The sequence below is a fragment of the Microsporum canis genome, genomic scaffold (assembly GCF_000151145.1).
Source record: "Microsporum canis CBS 113480 supercont1.1 genomic scaffold, whole genome shotgun sequence".
NCBI lineage: Eukaryota > Fungi > Ascomycota > Eurotiomycetes > Onygenales > Arthrodermataceae > Microsporum > Microsporum canis.
The window spans coordinates 2493305-2516428 of record NW_003299169.1 but is presented as its reverse complement, the minus strand read 5'-3'; the positions used below and the strand labels follow the sequence as shown (position 1 = coordinate 2516428).

At 48.3% G+C, this 23124-nt stretch overlaps 10 protein-coding genes across 10 annotated transcripts; 6 read left to right on the top strand and 4 right to left on the bottom strand.

Annotated features, from left to right (window-relative positions):
- Positions 1-179: 179 nt before the first annotated feature.
- Positions 180-2156, bottom strand: MCYG_00927 (class I alpha-mannosidase; the record flags this gene model as incomplete). Its single annotated transcript, XM_002850777.1, has 4 exons — positions 180-471; positions 540-1048; positions 1117-1661; positions 1736-2156. The coding sequence occupies 4 exons, from the start codon at positions 2154-2156 to the stop codon at positions 180-182; spliced, it is 1767 nt and encodes a 588-aa protein (XP_002850823.1).
- Positions 2157-2525: 369 nt separating this feature from the next.
- MCYG_00926 (uncharacterized protein) lies at positions 2526-3376 on the top strand (the record flags this gene model as incomplete). The annotated part of the gene is made up of 2 exons (XM_002850776.1): positions 2526-2733; positions 2787-3376. The coding sequence occupies 2 exons, from the start codon at positions 2526-2528 to the stop codon at positions 3374-3376; spliced, it is 798 nt and encodes a 265-aa protein (XP_002850822.1).
- A 1225-nt stretch (positions 3377-4601) lies between these two features.
- On the top strand, positions 4602-7895 carry MCYG_00925 (zinc finger transcription factor 1; the record flags this gene model as incomplete). Its single annotated transcript, XM_002850775.1, has 2 exons — positions 4602-5131; positions 5156-7895. 2 exons carry the CDS (start codon positions 4602-4604, stop codon positions 7893-7895), a joined length of 3270 nt encoding a protein of 1089 aa, XP_002850821.1.
- A 1576-nt stretch (positions 7896-9471) lies between these two features.
- MCYG_00924 (conserved hypothetical protein) lies at positions 9472-10660 on the bottom strand (the record flags this gene model as incomplete). Its single annotated transcript, XM_002850774.1, has 3 exons — positions 9472-9718; positions 9779-10213; positions 10296-10660. 3 exons carry the CDS (start codon positions 10658-10660, stop codon positions 9472-9474), a joined length of 1047 nt encoding a protein of 348 aa, XP_002850820.1.
- Positions 10661-11429: 769 nt separating this feature from the next.
- Positions 11430-12832, top strand: MCYG_00923 (c-14 sterol reductase; the record flags this gene model as incomplete). Its single annotated transcript, XM_002850773.1, has 2 exons — positions 11430-11626; positions 11665-12832. 2 exons carry the CDS (start codon positions 11430-11432, stop codon positions 12830-12832), a joined length of 1365 nt encoding a protein of 454 aa, XP_002850819.1.
- Positions 12833-13003: 171 nt separating this feature from the next.
- On the bottom strand, positions 13004-14702 carry MCYG_00922 (tRNA-specific adenosine deaminase 1; the record flags this gene model as incomplete). Its single annotated transcript, XM_002850772.1, has 3 exons — positions 13004-14444; positions 14533-14575; positions 14675-14702. 3 exons carry the CDS (start codon positions 14700-14702, stop codon positions 13004-13006), a joined length of 1512 nt encoding a protein of 503 aa, XP_002850818.1.
- A 961-nt stretch (positions 14703-15663) lies between these two features.
- On the top strand, positions 15664-16960 carry MCYG_00921 (phosphatidylcholine-hydrolyzing phospholipase C; the record flags this gene model as incomplete). The annotated part of the gene is made up of 3 exons (XM_002850771.1): positions 15664-15757; positions 15815-16479; positions 16538-16960. The coding sequence occupies 3 exons, from the start codon at positions 15664-15666 to the stop codon at positions 16958-16960; spliced, it is 1182 nt and encodes a 393-aa protein (XP_002850817.1).
- Positions 16961-17175: 215 nt separating this feature from the next.
- MCYG_00920 (splicing factor 3B subunit 5) lies at positions 17176-17508 on the top strand (the record flags this gene model as incomplete). The annotated part of the gene is made up of 2 exons (XM_002850770.1): positions 17176-17418; positions 17497-17508. 2 exons carry the CDS (start codon positions 17176-17178, stop codon positions 17506-17508), a joined length of 255 nt encoding a protein of 84 aa, XP_002850816.1.
- Positions 17509-18180: 672 nt separating this feature from the next.
- Positions 18181-18648, top strand: MCYG_00919 (uncharacterized protein; the record flags this gene model as incomplete). The annotated part of the gene is made up of 1 exon (XM_002850769.1): positions 18181-18648. The coding sequence occupies one exon, from the start codon at positions 18181-18183 to the stop codon at positions 18646-18648; it is 468 nt and encodes a 155-aa protein (XP_002850815.1).
- Positions 18649-19248: 600 nt separating this feature from the next.
- Positions 19249-20295, bottom strand: MCYG_00918 (conserved hypothetical protein; the record flags this gene model as incomplete). The annotated part of the gene is made up of 1 exon (XM_002850768.1): positions 19249-20295. One exon carries the CDS (start codon positions 20293-20295, stop codon positions 19249-19251), a length of 1047 nt encoding a protein of 348 aa, XP_002850814.1.
- Positions 20296-23124: the final 2829 nt, after the last annotated feature.

The window sequence follows — 23124 nt, the reverse complement described above, 5'->3', positions numbered from 1 at the left end:
GTATTGAAGACCGAGCTGGAGTGGGCGGGCTGGAACCTACGAAGGTATACATATAGTATATAGTCCATCTCTAGCCAGCCAGCCAGCCAGGGGATCTTCCGCTAACTTGCTTCCAAGTCGGCCCGGAAGACTAGCGATCGTGATTTTTTTTATTGAGGTGTCGGGTTAGAGCTTAAATATTAGCGGTATCGAAACGGATGGGCCTCCGTATTGAGCACGTACTCATCGAGGCTGACAACCTCTGGTTCCGAGAAGATGAGATAGAAGTATTTGAGCGTTTCAGCAAACCAAAACGACTCCATGCGGTCAGACTTGATGGGTTGAGAGGCTGTACAGTCGTCAAGAGCCGCGTGGGCAATATCAGTGACTGTATATTTAATAATGGTGTCGAACATCTTCCATGCTCTGTCGAGTAGGGAGGAGTCTCCTGTTAGACGGTAGAGAATGAATATGGATTCAATGGCCTCAGGCCTATGGCGAGGGTCAGTTATTTTTAGTCCGGTGAATGCGATAGTAAGTTGTGGAATCATAGGGCGTACCTGAGGATATACCGCTTATCGGGAATCCTGACAAAACCAGGGGTCAAACCTTGTTCCTTGATATAGTCATCGATGGAGGCATCGTTGGCGTTGTAGAGGGTATCATCGACTGCCTTTTTCCAGATCCCCTCATCCCAAGGGCAGTCGTTTCGATCCTCACATCGGACGGTAACCATAATCTCAGGCATGATGCCCATACTACTCTTTTCGTACCCCCATAGACAGCCTTCGACAAGTTTCCTAGCCGTCTCCATATCTTCGCTATTTTCAAAAGCTTTGGCCGCTAGAGCGACCATCCCGCCTGCAAAGCAACTAAGGTGCTGAGCTGTGGGTTCCGGGTGAAGTTCGGACAGAGGTATCCTCTTGCTTGCCGTAACGTCACCGGGGAACAGAATATCTTCACCGTCCTTGGTCATGGGGCGGAAGAAGATATTACGATCCATGGCGGCAAACGCACCCTTGTAGAGCTTCTCATATTGCCGAGAAGCTCCACCGAGCAAAATATATTGCTACTATTGTTAGCACATGCAAAGAAGAAAATAGGACAGAAAGAAAATGTTGATAGATCTTCTCTCACCTTTGGAAGATATTCATACAAGGAATCTGCCATGCCTCCGATAGTAAATCTGGTAGATTCGTGGAAATTCATAGCCTGTGCATCGATCATAAACGGCCATATCCCGGGAATCTTAGTCTTGCTCTGCTGCTTGTCAAAGGCATTCATTATCCTCTGCACCGCATCGAAGTACTGTGGATCCCCTGTGAGCTGGGTAAGACGAGTGAATTCCAGGGTGAGCGACCCGATCTCAGCGACCAGCATCTGGTCACTGGCGCGGGGTCTGGCGCCACTAGCAGCCTTCTTGAAGTCCCAGTGGGCAATGGGCATTCGATTGGGGGTGTCAAAGGCGACATAGAGCATCTGGCCTATTTCGACCGCCTTCTTCAGCAGAGAAGGATACTTTTGCCCGCTTACATCGTAAGCTCCGAGGAGGCCCCCGAGGTAGCGGATGGTAGTTTCAAAGACATTAACTTCCTCCAGAGTACAATTGCTAAAGTCAATGTCATCAATCGCCTTGACAGCTTCAGTAAATTCATCGTGCAGACCCATTATCCACAACGTATCTATACTCGTCAGTACAAGAATGGGTAAATGTATATAATCAAATGTAGATATATGTACGAAGAGGAGGACTGACCGAGCCCGTCAACCAAGGAGGCCGCCCATCCACCAAACGGGTTCAAAGCCTTGCCAGACAACGGGGCAACCTCATCGGCCATCCAGGCATGTGCCTTGTAGCCGTTCCAGGCGTGCGAGAAGTTCCCCTTGACAGCCTCAAGCCGCATGAGCCGCACCCGGCGCGCATCCTCGCTCTCCTTGCCCGAGAAACGGTGCTGAATCAGCGGAATGCTGCTAGGGTTGCCACGAGGCATCTGGATCATGGAGCGAACTGCATATCGCTGGGGTACATGAGCCCAGGAGAATGGTCCCTCAGGCTGTCTGAAGGTCGTTGGTGGCTGGCGGTGGGAAGAATGATAGCTCTTGAAGACCAGGAAGGCGACGAACAGCGCGAGCAAGACCACGAAGGGCCTGCGTCTGAAGTACGGCATCGCCATCATGGTCTCCTTTTTATATTTTTATGCACTGCACAGTTCCATGGATCTGTTTTGTTTTGGTTTTTGACATTGAATGTGTTTTATATCGTTGTTTGATACGTGAAAATTTGCTTGGTTGACCAAGAAAAAAGAATCCCTGAAGCGCCCCTGAAGGAAAAGCAGCTTCGGACGCCCAACATCTCAGCAAGACGTAGGATTTGCTGAAGAGAAAACCTCCCTGCAAGGTCAGGATAATAGTTTGTATATAAACAAGTTACAAGGGATATATGCCAACAGTTAGAGCGTCTCCTTTTCTCTCCTTTCGAGATGTATCGCTGCACTGGGGGTGCTTTTCTACGAATAACTATAGAGGGGTTGAAGAGATAAATTAAGATGGGATCGATCGAGGACTGCCGGACACGCTGGAGGCTGCGAAGAGATGAAGAAGAAGAGCCAACGACCTACAGAAACGACAGCAGCGTGAGGCTGCGGTTTGGCGGTTGGGAGCAAGAGTACATCGACCGCTGCCTGGTGAGACGACGATATAATCAGTCTCTGTGGCTGGTGTCTGTCGATGAGTCGTATAGGGAGCTTCTCGCCCGTAAGTGAATAATATCATCTATTGTGTGTATGTGTTGTAGTGACATCTTCTAGCTGTGAACGTCTCAAACCACTATGAAGAGACCAGAGTGACCATCGTGGTCCCCAAGCCCGTCCTGAGCGAGATGTCGACGTTCAGGTTTGACATCAAGAGCTGCAGCGAGAGAGACTGTTACGACGACAGCAGGGCCATCTCGTCAGACGAGTTCTACGTCCAGGCCTTGTCGACAGCACCGAGAACGCTGGGTTCTTCATCTACAGAACCACTCGAGCCGGAAGAACCCCCCAGCGGACTGTCTCCAGGCGGGAGGGTAGGCATCGGGATTGGGCTAGGTCTGGCGGCCATCGCTCTGGGGTTGATGGGGTTCCTCTATCTCTACCGTCGCCGCCGCAGAAGAAGAGAGATCGAATCCTACCTCCTATCAGCAGCAGCAGAAGAAACAACGGTAACAGCAAAAGCAACGTCCGAAGAAGCAACGGTGGCAGAGATGCCAGCCAGCAACTCTCCCGAGGCTCACAAACGGCCCATCTTCGAGATGGAGGGACAAGAACAGCACAAGGAGCTGCAGGGTTCTCTGCCAGCCAGCGAGATGCCTGGTTCACAACCAGCCCCGGCGGAACTAGCAGGCAGTCCCCATATCTAAAAAGGAAAAAGAAAGTTATGATAATATCTGGTGTGTATGATGATTGTGAATAGAATACGGCCCGAGACAGGCTTAAATTCTAGTGTTTCGGGCTAGTTCGTGTATCAAGATATGGGCTTGTCTAACTGTATATATATTATGATTCAACCCACGGAGTAACTCCAGGCCAGCAACTCTCTTTTAGTCGACTCACACAAGCCCTTCGCTGGGTAACTCTGGATGCAGAAGAAGCTTGTTCTCTGGTGGACTCTCTCGAAGGGGTAGCTATACCCTCGTCCTCTTGTCCTCTCGACCTCTCGCATCTCCTCTTATCTTGGTATCTTCCTCGCCAGTATCTCCTGTAACGGTGGCTCGTAACGCCCTGCACCCGCATCCCTGCTCGCACATAATCCTTATTATCTTCCCTTGCCTTGCAACTTTACAGTTCTGCAATCACATGCAGCCAAGGCTTCCGGGGGAAGAAAGCCTGCTGGCTCGCCTGTCCTCTTGCTGGATCGTCGAGAGGGAGGAAGAAGAAAGGAAAAGAAAAAAGAAAAAGCAACGCCCCCCGTTGAGTGTTATATTTCCACTCTTCCCAAGGACATGGACTTTAGACAGCCCTTGGTCTTCCCCCCCTCTCTCCAAAAAGAAAAGAAGAAGGGTAGCTCGCCTTTTTTTCCCATCCGCTGGATGCCAGCCACGTTTCCCGCGTGTCGACGCCATCCTCGGACTTGGTGACCGTAACAGGGAAAAGAAACGAGGACTTCCTTAGTCTTAGCTGACTACATTCGGTGTTAAGTATAAACGTATATTTGTTAGTTATATTGTTAGCATCAGAAAGAAGAAAAAAAGTAACGACTCACCCTCAAGAAGCGCTTCTGGAGAAGAAGAAAAGAAAAGACGAAAGCCAAGCCAAATAGCGCCGCCTTAGTCAAAAAGGTTCCTCTTCTTCTTCGTCTGCTTGTCTTTCGTTTTTCGCCTTCATGAGTTGAGGAAGAAGACGACGAAAGCAAGTCGAAGAAGAAAAGAGAAGAGAAACAAAAAGAGAAATACAAAGAGAAGAAGAAGAAGCAGAAGAGGAAGAGGAAGAGGATGGCGTTCCTTGAGTCTTCGTGTCTGGATGCGCTAAAGTAGAACACAAGTCAAAAACGCCTCTACGCAATAACTTGCCCTCCCCATAATAATAACTACCAGCAACTACTATAGCGTGAGAATGCTTGCGCGCCCTTGAGAGATACGCAGCATGATGGTCTCGGGGCTCGATCTCACCTATATGCAGCGGGACGACGGTGACGAGCCTGCGTCGATGGGCTCCGGCTTCCAGGCAAACATCAGCGATACCACGAATGATACCAGCTACAGCAACAGTCGGAACGAGTTCGCCGGAGACAGCAGCACCGGGATTGGCGCAGAGGAGGAACAGCATCAGCAGGATGCCTACCGCACGCTATACGACAATTCCGGTGCCTACGTGATGGACGGAGTGGAGGTTTCTGCCGGCGGAGGTAGTGCTGTGCAGCAGCAGCAGCAGCAGAACCAAAATCAACCACAACAACAACAACAACAGCAGCAGCAGCAGCAGCAGCAGCAGCAGCAACAGCAACAGACTGGAGATGTGGCTGAACAGGATAGTATGCGGCCGTGGACGGAGCTCAAGACCAAGGCGGGCAAGGAGAGGAAGAGGCTGCCACTCGCCTGTATCGTCTGCAGGAGGAAGAAGATTCGCTGTTCAGGCGAGAAGCCGGCGTGCAAGCACTGCTATCGATCGAGGATACCGTGTGTCTATAAGGTGACCACCAGAAAGGCTGCCCCGCGGACAGACTACATGGCCATGCTGGACAAGCGTCTCAAGCGGATGGAGGAGAGAGTGATGAAGGCCATCCCCAAGGACGAACCGCGTGATATGGTAGGTATCGGCCGTGCTACTGTGAAACCACACCCGCCAGGATATGCTTCACGGCCCGCTCGCGCTGCTCTGAAGAAACGGACAGCCACGGAGGCCTTTAGCGCTGAGCTCAGCGAGTGGACTCGCCCGCTCATGCCGACAATACAGCCGGTTCCTACTGTTACCGCTCCTCCCGCTGCTCCTGGAAAAGGCCAGGAGATGAGCGTGAATCTGCCTCCCTCACTACTGCCTCATATCAACACTGAACACAAGTTACTCTCCCAGGGAGCTGAGTTCCTCCCTTCCATGGAGCTCCAGGAACACCTGGCAGAGGTCTTTTTCGACTGTGTCTACGGCCAGTCGTACCTCCTCCTACACAAACCAAGCTTCATGCGCAAACTAAAAACCGAAGCCGTCCCCCCTGTCCTCACCTTGGCCATCTGTGCCGTCGCCGCCCGCTTCTCTACCCACCCAGACGTCAACACCGAACCGGCCTTCCTGCGAGGCGAGTCTTGGGCAGACGCTGCCGCTGACATTGCACTCGCCAGACACGATCAACCCAACATCACCATCCTCACCGTCTTCCTCATCCTCGGCCTCCACGAGTTCGGCGCCTGCCATGGCGGGCGGAGTTGGTCCTTTGGCGGAATGGCTCTGCGCATGGCCTATGCCTTGCAACTCCACAAGGAACTCGACCGCGATCCCCTCGGCCAAGGTGGTAGTGCCTCAGAGTTGAGCTGTACGGATAGGGAGATCCGTCGAAGGACCATGTGGGCCTGTATTCTGATGGATCGTTATAACTCTTCCGGCAGCCAGAGACCTCCCATCGGCAACGAGAAGTTCCTACAGATCCAGCTACCTATCAAAGAGTCGCATTTTTGGCGTGAGATCCCTGGCCCAACGGAGGACCTGGACGGCTCAGTACCCAACCCTGTGCCAGAGGGGGTAGGACAACTGTCTAACCCAAAAAATAACATGGGTATATCCGCATATATAATACGAGCCATCATGCTCTGGGGGAAGATTGTTGACTACCTCAACCTGGGCGGCAAGGCTAAGGATCCCTGCAGACTATGGGAGCCAGAGTCCGGATACAACCTGCTGAAAAGGCAGCTCAAGGACTTCTCTTCCTCTCTGCCAGAGTGTCTCGTTTTCAACTGGGAGAACCTACAGAACTACGCTGTCGAAAAGATTGCAAACCAGTTCATCTTCCTCCACATCGTCATCCACCAAAACACCTTGTTCCTCAATCGGTTTGCCATCCCGCTCTCGCCTCTAGGGCGGCCACCGAGAGATATCCCCAAGCCTTTCCTGAGCGAAGCAGGCAGAGCAGCAGTCGAGGCTGCGAACCACATTTCCATGCTGATCGATCAGGCATCTGGATACATGCTAACCGTTCCATTTGCTGGTTATTGCGCCTACGCAGCGAGCACGGTTCACATCTGGGGTATATTTTCAAAGAGTCCACAGCTAGAAGCGGCCTCCAAGGAGAACTTCCGACATACCTATAAATATCTAAACAAAATGAAGCGCTACTGGGGTATGTTCCACTACATGGTTGAAAGCTCAAAGGAAAGGTACAGGCACTTTGCCGAAGCCTCACTTCGCGGTCGGATAGTTCCCGAAACCAGCAAGGGTGGTAGCAACCAGGATGTGCCGATATTCCAATACGGTGATTGGTTCGACAAGTACCCCCATGGGGTATCAAAGCTGCGCTGGGAAGACCCCGATATAGAAATAAAAAATGAGAGCGGCAGCGACGCAGTGATGGCGCACCAGTCTGACCTCCAGAGCGTTGAGGAGTTCTTCACCAGCTTATCTCCGGTCTCGCCATCGGCAGGATCCAGGAAGGAGGTTAAACGCGCAGATGCAACAACACCGTCCGACAAGGCAAGGCGCCATCTCGGTTCCAGAGGTAATGCCAAATCTCAGTCTTCCAACTCCTCAACGCAATCTCGTGTTGTCCCCAATATGTCATCTCCCGAACGACAACAGCAACAGACACCGCGGTCACAGCCAATGCAACAACCAGTCTCGAACCCCGTCAACTCTCAAATTCCCCCACAACCAGGGCCTCTACCAAATCACGTTAGTAACGAATACACCCACTACAACAACAACCCGAATATGTACCACGCGGATCCCGCCTTCAGCGCCTCCGAATATAAGTTTCATCCTCATCCCGATCCACTCCCACAACTAGATCGACAGCTAGTATATGATGCCTATACCGGCGTCGAACCTATACCTCAACATCCTATCCCGATACCATCTTCCAACAACCCTCACATCCAACCACATCATCCAGTACCACCCCAGCCGCAAGCAGGTCACGGTCCCAACCCAAATATGAACAGCTCCTTCTGGAACAACAACAGTTACCAATCCTACGATATGCAGCCTCCTATGAACTGGAACGGCGAACTCATACAGTCCAGCGCATGGTTCCTACCTTTCAATTTAGACCCGACTGGTCTAGACGGTAACGTTTCACAGCCAGGTGCCCCCGCAAGCATGCCAGCAGGTCCTTCTCACTCCCCTCAAAACCCGGTCGTATCATCCGGTATGACAATGAGTGAAGGCGGCTATTACGGAGGTCCAGCAATGATGCATCCCGTCGGTATGGGCTTAGGCATGGGAGAACATGCCCGGTAGCATTCCAGAATCCATTCGGGAGAGAGTTGGTTGATTAATAACTTCAATCATTCCCTTTCTGTATATATCGTGTTCCAATAGGCTTATACGCCCATCTTGAACAGCAATTTTTGTTTTCATTATTTACCTTCTCATACCCTGTTGATACTACTGCTACATACACTATTACCTCTTCACCCTGACGTATTGTCTTATGTCAAAGTTTGGACGTTGGCATACTTTGAACGCAGGTTTTCGGCTTATCAAAAATTATCTCTATATCCTGATCTAAGAATGGCCTCTTATGATGTCTTTCCTGTCTTTCTTTTACATATCGGATGAGGCGGGGGTCTGATACATTCCAGGGCGGAAGGATCTGGCACAGGAATATTGTTTTAAACGGGTTAGGAGTTGAACATAATTATTTTTCTATTATTCTATTATACCCGCTTTCCTTTTTGTCCTGTTCCTCATGTACATTTTTCTTTTCTTCTATTTCTCCCCTCTTTTCTTTTCGTTACTTGGCGCGCTTTGAACCACGGCCCAGGCCTTAAAAGACAGGTCGCTCATTATGTTCATAAACAGTATGATAAAAACATACAAGGCATCGAATCCTAGCGTCTCTTTCTTTCGTTCAAATCAGCCTTACATAGTACGGGGCAAAGCACAGCGAGAAAAGAAAAGCAAACGAACAGGAAATAAAAAGCAACCTGAGAAAAAGAAGAAGAAAACAGAGATATCCCACTCAGTCATCCCATTCCTCATCTAGCTGATCGATCAACCGGTTCTCCGCATCGATATCCCGCTGACCCTGTCTGCGATTGCTGCCAGCAGCATTTCTCCCACGACCACCTATGACACCTACTAACCCGTTCCTAACGCCTCCTGCACCGCCGTTAGATGGCCCGTTAGAAAGCTGCGAATAAGCCGACCGAGGCTTGTTGAAACGGAAACAGTTCGAAACCGATGACCAGAGAATTATAAACATATCCTATTTCATAGTGGGAAAAACATGAGTAACTGTCTTTGCTTTCAACAAGTAAATAAATAATTGGAGTGTTAATAAGGTTTGGTGGAGTCTGCTTTTTCAGTTTCGCAGTTAAGGTTTAGAGTGTGGAGCACTAAAAAAAGGCTTATTTTTGTTTTCTCTCTCTCGGGCCAAAGCGACGCCGAAGAGAGGGAAAAAGCAAGGGAAAAAGAACAAATACGTAATGTGAAAGGAGAGTAAGTGGTAAAAGAAAAGGAGATAGGAAAGAAGCGGGTAAGACAGGGTTGCCATTAGTGGGCGGAAATGCGGCAGGTATTAAGACGATCGAGAGAGCCGTACCAGTAGCAGGTGGCAAAGTTATCCAATGAGCCAGCATTGGAGGCTTGTTCCAGGTGCTTGCTCTGCAGGCCGCAAGGTTGGGGGATAACCAGGTCACCAAGGTAGGAGGAAGAAAAGAAAACAACATGCAAGTGGCAAAACATATTTTATCCGCTAATATGCCTGAATGTCCACAATATAGTGGTATATGCATGAGGTATGTATGAGAAGGGTATATATCAAAAGAAAACCGAAAATAGTCCGCAAAATTAAATCGAAATGGAGGAGAAATCAATCAAGCCGGGAAGTAGGAAGTGAGAGTGATGAACCCCGGCCACCAGCACTTTGAAATCTCACGCCTTGGTGGTTACGCAAAAAGGGGAGGCAAGAGAACGCAGACGTTATACATACCCCGACGAAGCTAGCAGCACCACTCCACATTGCGTAGTTCGGACACTGCCTCCAACCCCTTTGGTGCATGACAGTTCGTTGATAGGCGCATCCACCTATAAGGTAGGCAGCTATAGCTATGCCGGCACTAAAGAAGAAAACATGTTGTCAGTTATGTGTGCTCAGACCATCGCCCGGAATGACTTACATGATTCCGAATATCCCGGCGGGCCCTACGCCTCCATCTGTACTTGAAGCAACGCCTCCACAGGCAGCTGCAGTTCTAACCTCAAAGAAATAGGAACACGAATCGAGGCTACCAACAAATGAGAAAGTGGCAGCTGGTGTAACCAGGTCTCGGTCGCAGAGGAAAGACATTATTGTCGACTTCCTTCTCTCGACCCTATCTTCTGGGTCATCCTTTTTGTCCCCGTCCTTTTTGCCATTGTCCTTTTTATCGTCATCGCCCTGTTTATCCCCATCTTTCTCTTTGTCCTTGTCATCAGATTCGTCATCGTCGTCGCCGTCTAGAATTTTGCGTCTGAACAGCTTATTCCCGGCAGATGGAGAAGGGCATGGGGAGCCATCGGTGTAATTCAATACAAGTTTGCGCCCACGAAATAAGAGAGAGGATGACTGTTGTCTGTCATGAGTGTTAGCAGCGTGACTGTTGCTTCCGACGTGCTTTACGCCCAAGTATTTCGAGCCAGATTCCAAAAACATACCCGATGGAATATGTCTTTCTGTCCATTTCGTAGTACGCGCTGACATTCTGCCACCTACTCTCGTCGACTCCAGCAACATCCGTCAAGTTTTCTACCACAGGAGCGCAGATATTTATCGTAAAATTTGCCCCATAGTCATGTCCCTTCACATGCCAGCTTTCATCTCTCAGGTCCGCATGTGACTTCTTCCCATCCTTTTTACCCAGCTGCACCGAAATCGCATTGAGGTCGAAGTACAAGCCCGTATTAGGCGAGTGTATTGTACAGGGCTTCTCTGGCGCCTTTGGTTTCTCCTCTGCCGCACCCCAAGCAGCGGAAGAAAAGAGTAGTACTTGAAGAAGCGAATTGAGCTTATTGACATGCATGACAGGTTTATAAATAAATAGCTCAGAATATGTCAATGCCGAGGGGAAGTTGTTCGTCTTCAGGTCTAGGATTCTAGGCAACTGGCTTCAGCGGAAATGTGGTCTTTCGAAACCGGAGAGCAGGTAGGAAGCGCAATGAAACAGCGGTCATATAGTGGTGCAAATGAGCGTGAGCAGTTGGATAATATCGACATTCAAATAGGATAAAAAGATGAAGAAATTCTTGTGACAAGCCAAAGCTTTGCCATCGCCGTCTCCGCCCGATCTTGGAAGTTATCCGTTATCAAGATTGATTATATAAGCAGACTTTTTTCAATTTCCCCAGAAGCTCCTTTTTTTAAAAATCCCAACGATTGAAAACTCCTTGAATAATTATCACACTCATTCAAGGAATATAATATACCTCAGAAGCCCCCTCGCTACGGCTTCAGAAAGGACTGAAGGGATTGTAACCCTCTATCTATTGTCTTTTATATCATTTATACCTTCATATTTTTTCCTTGTATATTCCCTGTACCAGCAGAAGCCATTGGTAATGGGGGAGGGAAAGGGTTCAAATACCGCTCAGAAGCCAGTTCGGAAGCCAGCTGAGAAGCATGGATATGAATTCTGTGGCCCGTATGTTCTTCAATACTATCGTCCATTTGGAATAAGTTTGGATATTAACTGCTTTCTTTTTGGTTGGCTGCAGGCCTGGTGCAACAGTTTTAGTATTCGGTTTACCCGTCCTTATTTACATCTTCCCATTTCTTTGCAACGATATCTCGGGATGTCCTGCGCCATCGCTTCTAAGCCCGTCAAAATTTTCTCTCGACCACTCGTCAAAGCTGAAGTTGGTTGGCCAGAGGATGGAATTATGGGCTTTTACAACACGGAGGCCACACTCTATGTTCTTGGATATTATCTTCTCAGTCTAGTTCTACAAGTTATTCTCCCAGGAAGAGAACCCGAAGGAGTAGTTCTAGCGTGCGGAAGTCGCCATAAGTATAAATTCAATTGTACAGTCTCCGTATGAACTTCTACGCTGTGCATGGCATGGCTAACCTTAACGCTTTATTAGCTGCCGGGGATCACCTCTTGATGCTACTAGGTTGCGCCGTAGGAACCTGGTTATACGGCGCTGATTTCCCTCTATGGACTTTTCTTTGGGAGAACCATATCCAAGTGGTCACTGCCAACCTTATCATCTGTGTTGGATTGGCGATTTTTGTTTACCTGAGGAGCTTCACAGTCCCTTCTCCTGGTCAACCCAACCCTACCAACCGTGAATTAGCTCCTGGAGGGCAAAGTGGGAATATTATATACGATTATTTCATTGGACGTGAACTCAACCCAAGAATCGTCCTGCCGATTCCATTCGTCAGCGAAAATTCCAGGACTTTGGACATAAAGGCGTTTTGCGAGATGCGCCCTGGGCTTCTTGGATGGGTTATAATGAACTTGTCGAACATTGCCCATCAGTATAAAATGAACTCAGGCAATGTCACTTCGTCAATTCTCCTCATCACCGCCTTCCAGGCTTGGTATGTGTTCGACGCACTCTACATGGAGCCAGCCATCCTCACCACCATCGACATTATTCTCGATGGATTCGGCTTTATGCTGTCTTTTGGAGACTTGGTCTGGGTTCCATTTATCTACTCCCTACAAACAAGATACCTCGCCATGTATCCTCTTCAACTCAGCCCCGTCAATGTCGCATTAATCCTAGGTGCTCAGGGTGTCGGATACTCCATATTCCGTGGTGCCAATAACCAGAAGAATAGATTTAGGACAAACCCCGAGGATCCACGCATCAGGCATATCCAATACATTGAGACTCGTAGTGGATCGAGACTCATGACCTCTGGATGGTGGGGAATGGCTCGCCACGTCAACTACCTCGGAGATTGGATTATGGCATGGACCTACTGTCTCCCAACAGGTATGGCTGGATTTGCCATGATAGAATCTTTGAACCCCGCCACTGGCATGATGGAAAAGCGTGCAGTCCAGACGGAAGAGACGCGCGGATGGGGAATGGCCATAACATACTTCTATGTCGTTTACTTTGGAATTCTACTTGTTCATCGTGAGAGACGTGACGAAGAGAAGTGTAAGAGGAAATATGGCGAAGACTGGGCCAAATATACCTCAAAGGTCAAGAGCAGAATCATTCCAGGCATATACTAAACATACCAATGCGTAATTTTCCTAGGGGGCATGGGGGTATAATTACACTTACTGAAATTCGCACATTTCTGTTTTCACTATTGACGTTGCGAGAGCAACCATTTATATATTCTAATTTAGATATAGTACCATTTAATTTGAAAGAAGTCATGATCCTAGTATTTTAAGCATCTAACCCACTCTGGTGGTTTCTGGCCTGGCAACCTTTTCTTTCATCGGAATATCAAATACACTCAAACCCCAAGCCCCATCACCATGGTTCTGAATCCAGTTCTTGAGGACAAGCCTCGCATCCGTCAACACCTGGGCTCGAGCATGCAAGTTTCCCGTCCTAGCAGCCATGTATTTCAAGGAATCGTAAGACGGAGCCGAGAGGACAATTTGAGTCAAATTCGAGATACAGGCATTCTCGCCCCGATCTGGCATGACACCACACCCATCCAAGATATAGAAGACATCGCGCAGAAGAGCCCACATTCTAGCTCGAGATAATGCACTGGCCTTTTTAAACCCAGGCGAGTTCAAACGATAGCCTTGTTTAACACCATTTATCAAAGTTTCATTGAGGTTTGTCGGTGCCGTTTTAATGTATGCTTTGTGCCATTCTGGCTCGGGGAAACGAGGGACATCGTTTCCCTTTGCCGTGAAAGGTGGTCGTAATGAAAACGACGGAGATGCCGTCCAGACCGCTGATACATTCCCAGTTTTCACCTTCTCTTCCGGCAATTTAGCTGTGGGTTTCCCGTACTTCCATATTGTCTTGAAAACTTCCATTGGTAATGAATTGACCCTAAATGGGCGAAATGTAAAGATTTCATCAGCTGTAGACTTAGTCTCCCATACACAGCTATTTAGGGCCCGCATACGACCTGTTTCCCCATTACCAAAAGACCTATTGCATCCCACGCGATTCAATTCATCCTCCGGCAGAATGATATTGGATATATACGCATTGGAAGTTGGTGCGACAAGCAGGCTTGTAGGGAAGGATAAAATTGATGTCACCTGTTTCAAGGCAAGCTTATCCGAGCATGACTTGCTCAGAGTTGATTCTGCATCTGCCCGGGAAGGCTTTCGGCGAACTACACCAAGGATTGAAAAGTGAGCCCTGCCATTTAGCAACGCATGCGGGGGTTCAGTCGAGGTTTCTGAATCTCCAGATTCGGGAACAGGTAGATCCCATGGCGTAGCGTCCTCCTGTGCCGCCATGCATAACTCCATGCTGGCATCTCCACAAGGCGCACATGAGCAGTACATCCATATATTTACATCTTCTTTTATCCGAAAAGGAGGCCAGGGCATTGATGTCTGTAGGTTTCCATCTTTGGAATCTCGAGAATTTTCTATCCTTTCGACGCTTTCCGGATTCCATTGCAAGAATCTTGACCCAGAACAGGTAGATGGACCCTTATAATTGAGGGTTCCATCATAAGGTGAGCCAATGCATGAACAATTGATGTGCTTCTCCTTGTAGTGAGTTAGAGCAGACTTGCATTCTTCGAGAAGCCAGTGATTAAATGCACGAAGGGCGAGTATTTCAGCATGGCTATCATGCAGTACAAGCCCGTTACATTGTGCAATTTGTGACGTGCTTAGACATTTCGCACCAGTCCTATACCTCCCGGTCAGTGATGCTGTATAAAATGAGATATAAAGCCAGCTCCTTCCAGTCTGGGGGAACCAAGAGCTTATGTACTCACGCAACAGAAACGCAAGTTAAAGCTTCCTCGGCCGTATTTTCATCTAGATAATAAGTTAGTATATCTAGTACACCAAGCCTATGAGACATAATATAGTGCTATATGAGAGAATGCAAGGGAAGAGTTGACACTTACTAGTTACCAAGACAATCCCACTCAGCGGAATCCATTCTCTCAACCCTTTATTATGAACGTTTGGCTTGCTTCGCTGTGGGAGTGCTTCAAAATGAGCGTGGACCAGTGTTGCGACACGGCATTCAAGAGACGAAGTTGGGCTCATGAAATATAACTCATAAGAGAAAAGTTAGTTGCACGTAGGTGGAATACTTATAGATGGGTAATGCACTTCTTCGATGCCCTCTCGCTATATGCTGCTCTTCGGACTCATTCCTCATCATTCGAAGTGATTTTATAGCAAGAACCACCTCGGGAAGATCCATGGATCCCTGGTTATCACGTGACTCAACAAGAGCCCTTTGGTCGATGTTTTATTGATTAACATGCAGAAGATTGCTGATGATGAGGTTGTTATTGGATTGAGGTCATTTAGACACGTCCTTGATCTGCGAGTGGTATCATTTCTGTTCTCCGATATATGATAGGCGAAGAAAAACCATGGCGAGGTATCTGGAGGATCCTAGCTTCAAGCCTCCCCTACAAGCTGAAGCTTGCCAGCATCCTTTAAGACGACGGCGTGTGGATTCCGACAAGCTCTAGTGGAGGGAGGTGGCCTTGTCTAGAATGTGAGCGGCTCTTGCAGCGGCGACTTCGCTAGCGACCCCAAGGGTTGATCAGCTGGTCATGTTTGAAAACCATCACGGGAGTGTTACAAGAGAACCGACGCCGGCCTGGACGGAGGGAATATAAATATACATTAAGACACCCCAGTTAAGCTGCTAGGAAGATGCATACAAGTTTTGGTTATACTCCTTTGTAGTTTCATAGGACGCGACCTTCGAGTTTCGTTGCCTTCCCCTAGGACCAGGCACCTGGTTCTTCTCCTTCCGCTGCCCTTTCAGCAGGGGGCCAGTTGACGGCGTGTTACCACAACGATAACTTGCTAGGGACTCGCAGTTCAGCCGTTTCACTTCCAACCAACGAACAAACTCCTCGCATATCATACTAACACAGATGTGTTTGGACTTGTGGGCCGCCCTAAAACGGAGGAAGAAGTCATCGTATAATGCGGGGCTTAGATACAAAGATGGAGAGAAAGTATCTACAAGTACAGCGACCCAACACGCCCAATATCTTGCTCTTGAAAACTAAACCATAATCTTAGAATTCGTCTTCGTGGAGCATTGCCTGCAGGGCAACGCTGTCAACCTAAAGGTCGGAGTTGATACTGAAGTACCCGCGGGAAAGCTTCCGCTTAAGCTTCCCAACGGTCTATCTTTGACATATGGTGAAATTCTTGGTTTAGCTGGCGATCTATATGGGACGGATCAACCCATAAGTGATGGAGTTACAGAGAATGAGCGGCGACACCGCTTCCTTAAAGCTTTTGATACCTTGGCGAATGACACCAAATATGCCCCAGAGGAGGCCACCAAGCTTCTTGGAATTCTCCATGATGAACTGGAAGAAATTAACAAGGCCATACGGGATGGCAAGCAGCCCTCAGAAGTCCACAATCGACTCAAATTCTCTATTGGAAAAAGTCTCGGAATGGCAACCCTATTCCGACCAAGTGGAATACCATCCTTCCTAGGTCTTGCCCTGATTAACTTTGACCATTTTGGTAGAGATGCAGAGATCGCATATAACACTGGCCACAATGCTGCTATTCAATATGCCTTGAGTGCAGATAGTGACTTGGCCGTGGCGTATGCTATGAATGCGTTTGCAGACCACTTCCTGCACGACCACTTTTCTGCCGGGCATCTACGTGTCCCTCGCCGCTTGCTTCATGGCAGTATGTTGAATTCAGGGGACGCTTGTTCGAAGGTAGGCAGATAAATAGATCCGTTCCATTTATGATAGAACGCACACTAAATACTTCCAGCTGATGCATGACGAAGACGGGTTCCTCGGTTTGAAAGTCAAGAACCAGAATGGAGACAATTGGAATGCCTATGGAGACTCGCGTTTGTTTGATGACGTGAGTAAACGGCACCGAGAAATATTTATAAAGGGCCAACAAGCGTCAGTCGATGAGGTATTCCGGGCCTGGCGATATAAGGTCGTACCACCAATATTCGAAGCATGGAAATATGCACCTACTATCGAATCCGCCTTATCGCCTCAGCCATGGGCTCCATTGTTCGTTTTATCTACAGACAAGCAAAAGAAACCGGTACTACTGAGACGGCGAAATGTTAGTGATAGGAGAACCATAGACTATATTTCAAACTGGACATATACCGGGACAGTGTTGAAATGCAGATGGAGTGGACGCTGGAATTTCCCATTGAGAATTGACGAATAGATTATGTATCACTTATGATATATGCCGTCTTTTCAAGATACATGCTATCCGATGTTATTTTTAGAGTCAACATTATACATAGGCCAGGCAAACTTTAAGCTATCCACGTGACCACAATTGAGCCAAAGCATAAATCGATCTCTGATATTTTCATCAACCCAACCTCGTGCCGGCGAAACTGCCTCAATACACGGTTCGATGAGCTCTGTCTAATCATGGCCGATAAACTGCGCACCCTCCAAAACCTCGAGGCACTCCAGGCCCGCTATATCGGTACAGGACATGCCGATACAACCAAGTACGAATGGACATCCAACATTATCCGCGACAGCTATGCTTCGTACATCGGACATCCACCATTGCTCCAATACATGGCGATCGGTATGGGCGAACCAAAGGAAAAGGTCAGAGCTATGATGGTTGAAAAAATAGTCCGAGGAGCAGGGAATCCGCCAGATGTAAGTTGATTTATTTGCTTTTGATGGTTAAGTTGGGATATGAGAGTATGGAGAAGCTAATATGGAGGGTTGATGTAGACAAGTGAATGATCAACTGTGGCCATGCCTACACTCTCCTCACGTGAAATATGATACGTTTCGACGGGCGACACTGGTGATAGATATAGCCATGCAGCTCGAGGAAATCAAATTGATATGATGCCAATTGCGGCCCATAAATGCATGTGAAAAGGTGGAGCGGAGACGTTTACAACGGCTTATTCGCTTATCTGACTATGGACATTATGATTTTACGACGATGTTAGATGTCTGTACTGTGTTATGATGAAATTGCGCTCGTTCCCTTTCAGGATATATCGAGCACGCGGAACCACTTCGCTAGGGGCAATGCAGAGACATAAGTGAAGTTAGCTTAGGACGATATGATAGCTCTTTTGTCAAGGCTTACCATTCCAAGAGAGGCAATGTTGTGAAGAGTCATTTCGATACACAAGTTGGTCGGCAAAGGATACCTTCCTGACTAAGAGATCAACTTCGAATATTAGCTGAGTCAATGTAAATCCCAACACCAGAGTTTGGACGATCCAAAAGTGAATTTGATTTTTTTGCGTATTTTTTAAACTATAGTAACAAATTGACGACAAGCGAATGAGAAACAGACGCAAGTGGCATACGAAGCACAGCTCCGATACACAGTAAAAGAGGAGAACGAAAAGACAAAACCAGCATCCGATTCCTGGCTTCCACCCCTTACTCCAGTCAATGGAAAAGAAGGTGGAAAGCGCAGGCCGCTCCAGGAAGAGACATGACCGAAACGAACAAGAAGTGAAGAACCAGCCTGGAGCAAAGGGGATGAGCCTAGTGGGTATGGCCCGCGTTCCGGACGGGTCGAGTAAGCGGTGCTGGTGGAGAGAGAGCGTGGGAAGCAACACACGCTGCTGGTGTGGGAGCAAAGGGTCGACGGTGGGAAACAATCACAGATCGTTCGCAGCGGACGCTCAGTGCTCCCGACGTGCGCTCGTGGCCACGAGTGAGGCAGACGAGGGCCCAGCCGTGGTGGGTTATGCCAGTTTCTCCCCCAGAAGCACGCAACTCAACTCATCCAGAAGGGGGCCGAAAAAAAATGACGCGGATATAAATCCCATACCAGATGAGAAAAATATTCCACGTCAGGGGCGTCGTGTGTCTTCATCCTCACCAATCCAACCGAATGGATCGCCTGTTCAGTAGCCTGTACCGAAATGAGTTCCAGACAACGATACGGAAGAGGTGGTCAATTGAGGTGTGATACGCTGGCGCGGGCTTCGTGGTCGGGCTAGCCGCCAATACTGCCTGTATAACGCTCAGGTACACTGGTTCAAGAGACCGCCTGATCCGCATCCACGACAAAAGGGGGTAATAAATGAAAATTTCCAGCCGCGAGGCATATCAGTCTTGATGATATCGTATGCGAGACATGAACAAACGAAAAAAACAATCCTCCCTGGGATGTCATGAAAAATGAGGTAGCCGACCCGCCGGTTCTTCATGCAAAAGCCAAAAAAAAAAAAAAAAACCGAATAGCAAACACAAACATGAAATAAACGAAAAAAACAAAAACAAACGCTTGCTAAAGAACGCATCATATAATGAAACCAGGGACGAAGGAAATGGGAATATATGCCAGATGAATACCACAGCCGCTTAAATGAGGATGGAGAACGCCGTCAGTCATGCGGTTGATGCTTATGCCTATGTGATGTATATAGGTCGTTGCCGTCGATGCCGTCTTGTAGAGTTATGTAAGATAAGGCGTCTTCTTTCTTAAATCGTAGCCGTTCCGCTCTTGGTTTACATGGCTGTTCCATACTGTAGGGCGAAGTCAGGGTATCTATCAGCCCATACAAAGCCGTCCATACCGGCAGCTGCACCACACTGATGCTGCACTAGCATATCGGGTAGGAGGTAAGGGACAGCAGAGGCTAGTGTAGTGGGGCACTCGTAAAACTCGGACGTGCTATAAGTCGCTGTCGAGAAGGGCTGGCAGTGTGACAGGGTGGGCGAGGGCAGTGGCATATCACTGTATGCGATGTTGGTCCACATGTTCGGATGCGAGTCACTCGTCGTCGTGCTTGGGCTCGAAGGTAGTACATCCCAAGACTCAACCGGGGAAGGGGATTGCTGGGTCGGGCTATGATGCCACCATTCATCAGGGCCAGTCGAAGAAGGGACTAATGGCGTAGAACGCACCACATCGACGATCCGTGGCGGAGGAGGAAGAAGAGGAACAAACAAGCCCATGATGGCGGCCTTGGCTTCGTCAGCCAGTCCGCAGAGCAGTTCTCCTGCGCCGTCTTCCTCCATGCCTTCCAGAGCAGAGGCACTTGTCCGGTATACGAACCGGTTGGCAGCCTGGACAAATTCCTCTTGAAGCTTCTTGAGCTGGATCTCCTTTTCGGGCCAATCCCATGTCTTGCTTGCGGTGTCGACAGAATAGATTTCCTTGTGATGGTCGATTAGTGTCTCAATGGTCTCTGGAGTCAACTTGAAGGCGACTTCGTTCTGAGATACCATGTCGACATGCACAACATAGGCTTCCATGTGGGTGAGTTGGTAGTTGAAGAGGGCATCCACGAGTGGGTTCTCATCCTTGGGTAGCTTGGACTCGGGAGCTTTGGGTAGCATGATCGAACATAGATTCCAGATGGCTTTCTGGTGAGATAGGATCTCTGTGAGGCATCGGGTGTGCTGCCCAACATTGTTCAGTGGTCTCTTTACTTTGTTCACTCTCTTGAGTGTCACGGTCAACCACTGTTCCACCCTTGACAGAACCACTGTAGGAGACGCTCTGGGAGCAAAGGCGGCAGCAGAGGCTGGTAGAAGACTGGTCGGCGGCATCTTGGGCTATCTGGATCGCATTAAATCGTTGTTTTCTCTTCCACTTCTTTTTCACATATACTCCGTAACTGGATCTAGGTTTTATATATATATATGATGGTAATAGCAAAGAGGGGGTGAATAAAAGAGGCGAAAAAGAAGAAAAAGTAAAAAAGAAGTAAAATAAAATAGTAGGCAAGATAAATTTAATTATAATTATAAGAAGAAGAGAGAAGGATGAAGAGGTCGACGTTGCGAGGGGAAAAAGGGACGTTGGCACCTCTTTTTGTGTGGCAGAGCAAAGGAAAAAAAAGGCTGGACTTTTTAAGGTGGGCAAAGAGTAATATGTATATTAGAAGGCAAAAAGACGAAAAGCAAGGCCAGGCCTTTTGATATGGGTAAGAGAGAGAGAAAAAAAAACCTTGGGAGTTATGGAAATGTTCATATACGAGCTGAGTTGCAAAAGCTTCCTCCTGCATATGTACGTTTAGGTTATACCAGCGCCATTCCTCTTGCCTGTCACTTTGCCCACCATTTTCCCCCTCTCCACTTGTCTCTTCCCACTTCTTCGTTTGTTCTCTCTCTCTGTCCGTCTCTCTCTCCCTCGTTCCCGGTCGCAGAAAGGCCGCATGCAAAAAAAGGTCGACAAGTTGGGAGTTTCTTGTGGCGCCGTAAACCGAAAGGAAAAAAAGGCTGTAAAGCTAGGACGGTACTGTCATATATCCGTATGGTACTGACAGTATTGGTAACGGGGACCCCATGTTCTCGTTACGCGCCCAGCAGTTTAAAGTGTCTTGCAAGCCCAAGGTAGGCCCTGGTCACGAGACATCGGCGTATCCATGGTATGGTTCGGTTCGGTTCGGTACCGGCAAGCCCGTCACGGTATCGCCGTTACCTTAGTAAGATACGCACCTAAACGACTTGTGCATATTTTTATTACGGTGACTTTTGGCTCTTTTTTTTTCTCTTCTCTTTTGCATCGTTGCATCATCGATGGCTAAAAGATGGGCTACTCAGGAGGTTAGCCAGATGGCAACTTTTTGGGAGAACACCTCATTCCGCTCTGTCAGCAGCTCGGAGGAAGCAGGGCAGCGTTGTCTCCAGATGGCCCGGGTGTGAGATGTGCGCTTTCTTCCTTTCTTTTCTTCTTTCGTCTCGATGCAGAATGGACGCAGCTTTTTCTCCTGCGTCCTGCGTATACGGGAAACATCACCAGTGGCAAATTAACCCGACGCATTCACCCTTCAGCTTACCCGCATTTTCTACTCGGGAAAGGGACCTCCTTTTCTCTCGTCCATCTCTCCTTAATTGTCATTCTACAATATCCAGCTTGGCTGTTGGTGGAAGGAGAGACAGGGCGGCACAGTCCGTGGTCACGCCGTCTCTTCATCACTGACGCCGGGCCGAGTGGCCAACGAGGGTTCATCAGCCTCCGTACTCATCTTTGTATGGACGCCATGGTATACCCGCATCACAACCTCGAAGAGTGTGATGGGCGCTTCCACCTCTCTTTTTTTTAACTCTTTATGCGCTCAGAGCTTTGAAACAAGCCCGCCGGCTCCTCTTGACGGGGGAACAAGCCGACACCATCGAACTCTCCTGATGAGTTGTGGGAAATGCGAAGGCCTGGAGCGATTATCCCCCGTGGATCATTCAGGATCTCTGCGTGGAGTACAGGAAGGGCAAGGAGACAAAGGATTATCATTCAAGTTCTGTGTTCATCCGATCTCGACTTCTCTACTACTCCCTCTGACATGAGTAGGCAGAAGAAGAGGAACCGACCCACCGGATTTCTTGCCTATCCACGAGCCGATATGGATCCCTTTACTCCGTGAAAGGGAGTTTCCCTGGCCCAGCTGATGGAGGGTAGCTGTCTTGGGTCGCTTCAGAGATGGGATTCGCTGGGAGAACGCGACACAAAGTGCCTGGCTACGTATATATCCCTGTTCTGCTTGCTGATTGGGTAGGGTTTTTGATTGATCAGTCATTCGAGACTTTCTGGAAAACCAAAATAATGCTATATGTAGAAAGGAATCCACCCCTCCCATTCATGTTAGTAGTCGGCAAACATGTGTAGATTTTTTGGCGTAGATGCCATCGGCCTGCATGAGTTCTCGGACAATTCGATCTATAGACACCTTAACGTTCTTACTGGTCACATTCCTCGACTTCTCAAACATCCCCTATATTTATATTACTTTGCACGTTTCTTCTCTTACCAACTTTTCCATGTGACTATGCATGGACATATACATTAACCACCTTTTTTATACGCACTAAATAGCCACTTAGGTGTTATGCATTAACTGTTGCACAATAGATTTTTCAGAGACCTGAAGTACATACACCGTGCACCAACCACACTAGAGATGATGCAAAAACGCCTTGTGACCATCCCAGTGCCTCCGTTGCCCATGGTGAAGAAACATCCAAGAGTAAGCCTTGGAGTTGCATAACATCGTTTTCTGCTTGGATTTCCCCTTTGGGACGAGATTGTATTCCACCCTGGAGATACTGCCAGTGCTTAAAACTATTTAATGCTTACGTATATACGTAGGGACCCGGTAAACTCGAAAAAAAGACTTTAGATCTAGGTACATGATGGGAAACTATACGCACAAAGAAAAGAAAAAAAATTCAATGCGTTGCAATCAATGCACAGCGTCAATATCAGGACGAATTAGCCATTACACGATGCGTTGAGGTCGGCAGTTTGCGCATGCGCGATAACACCCGCCCTTCTGCTTCCATATACGTATACTCCGTTCTACCCTTATCGTATGTGCCTTACCCATGATCTACCGTCTGGCGATTCAAGCGCCTCCCACTCTCAGCTGAGATGGATATGGA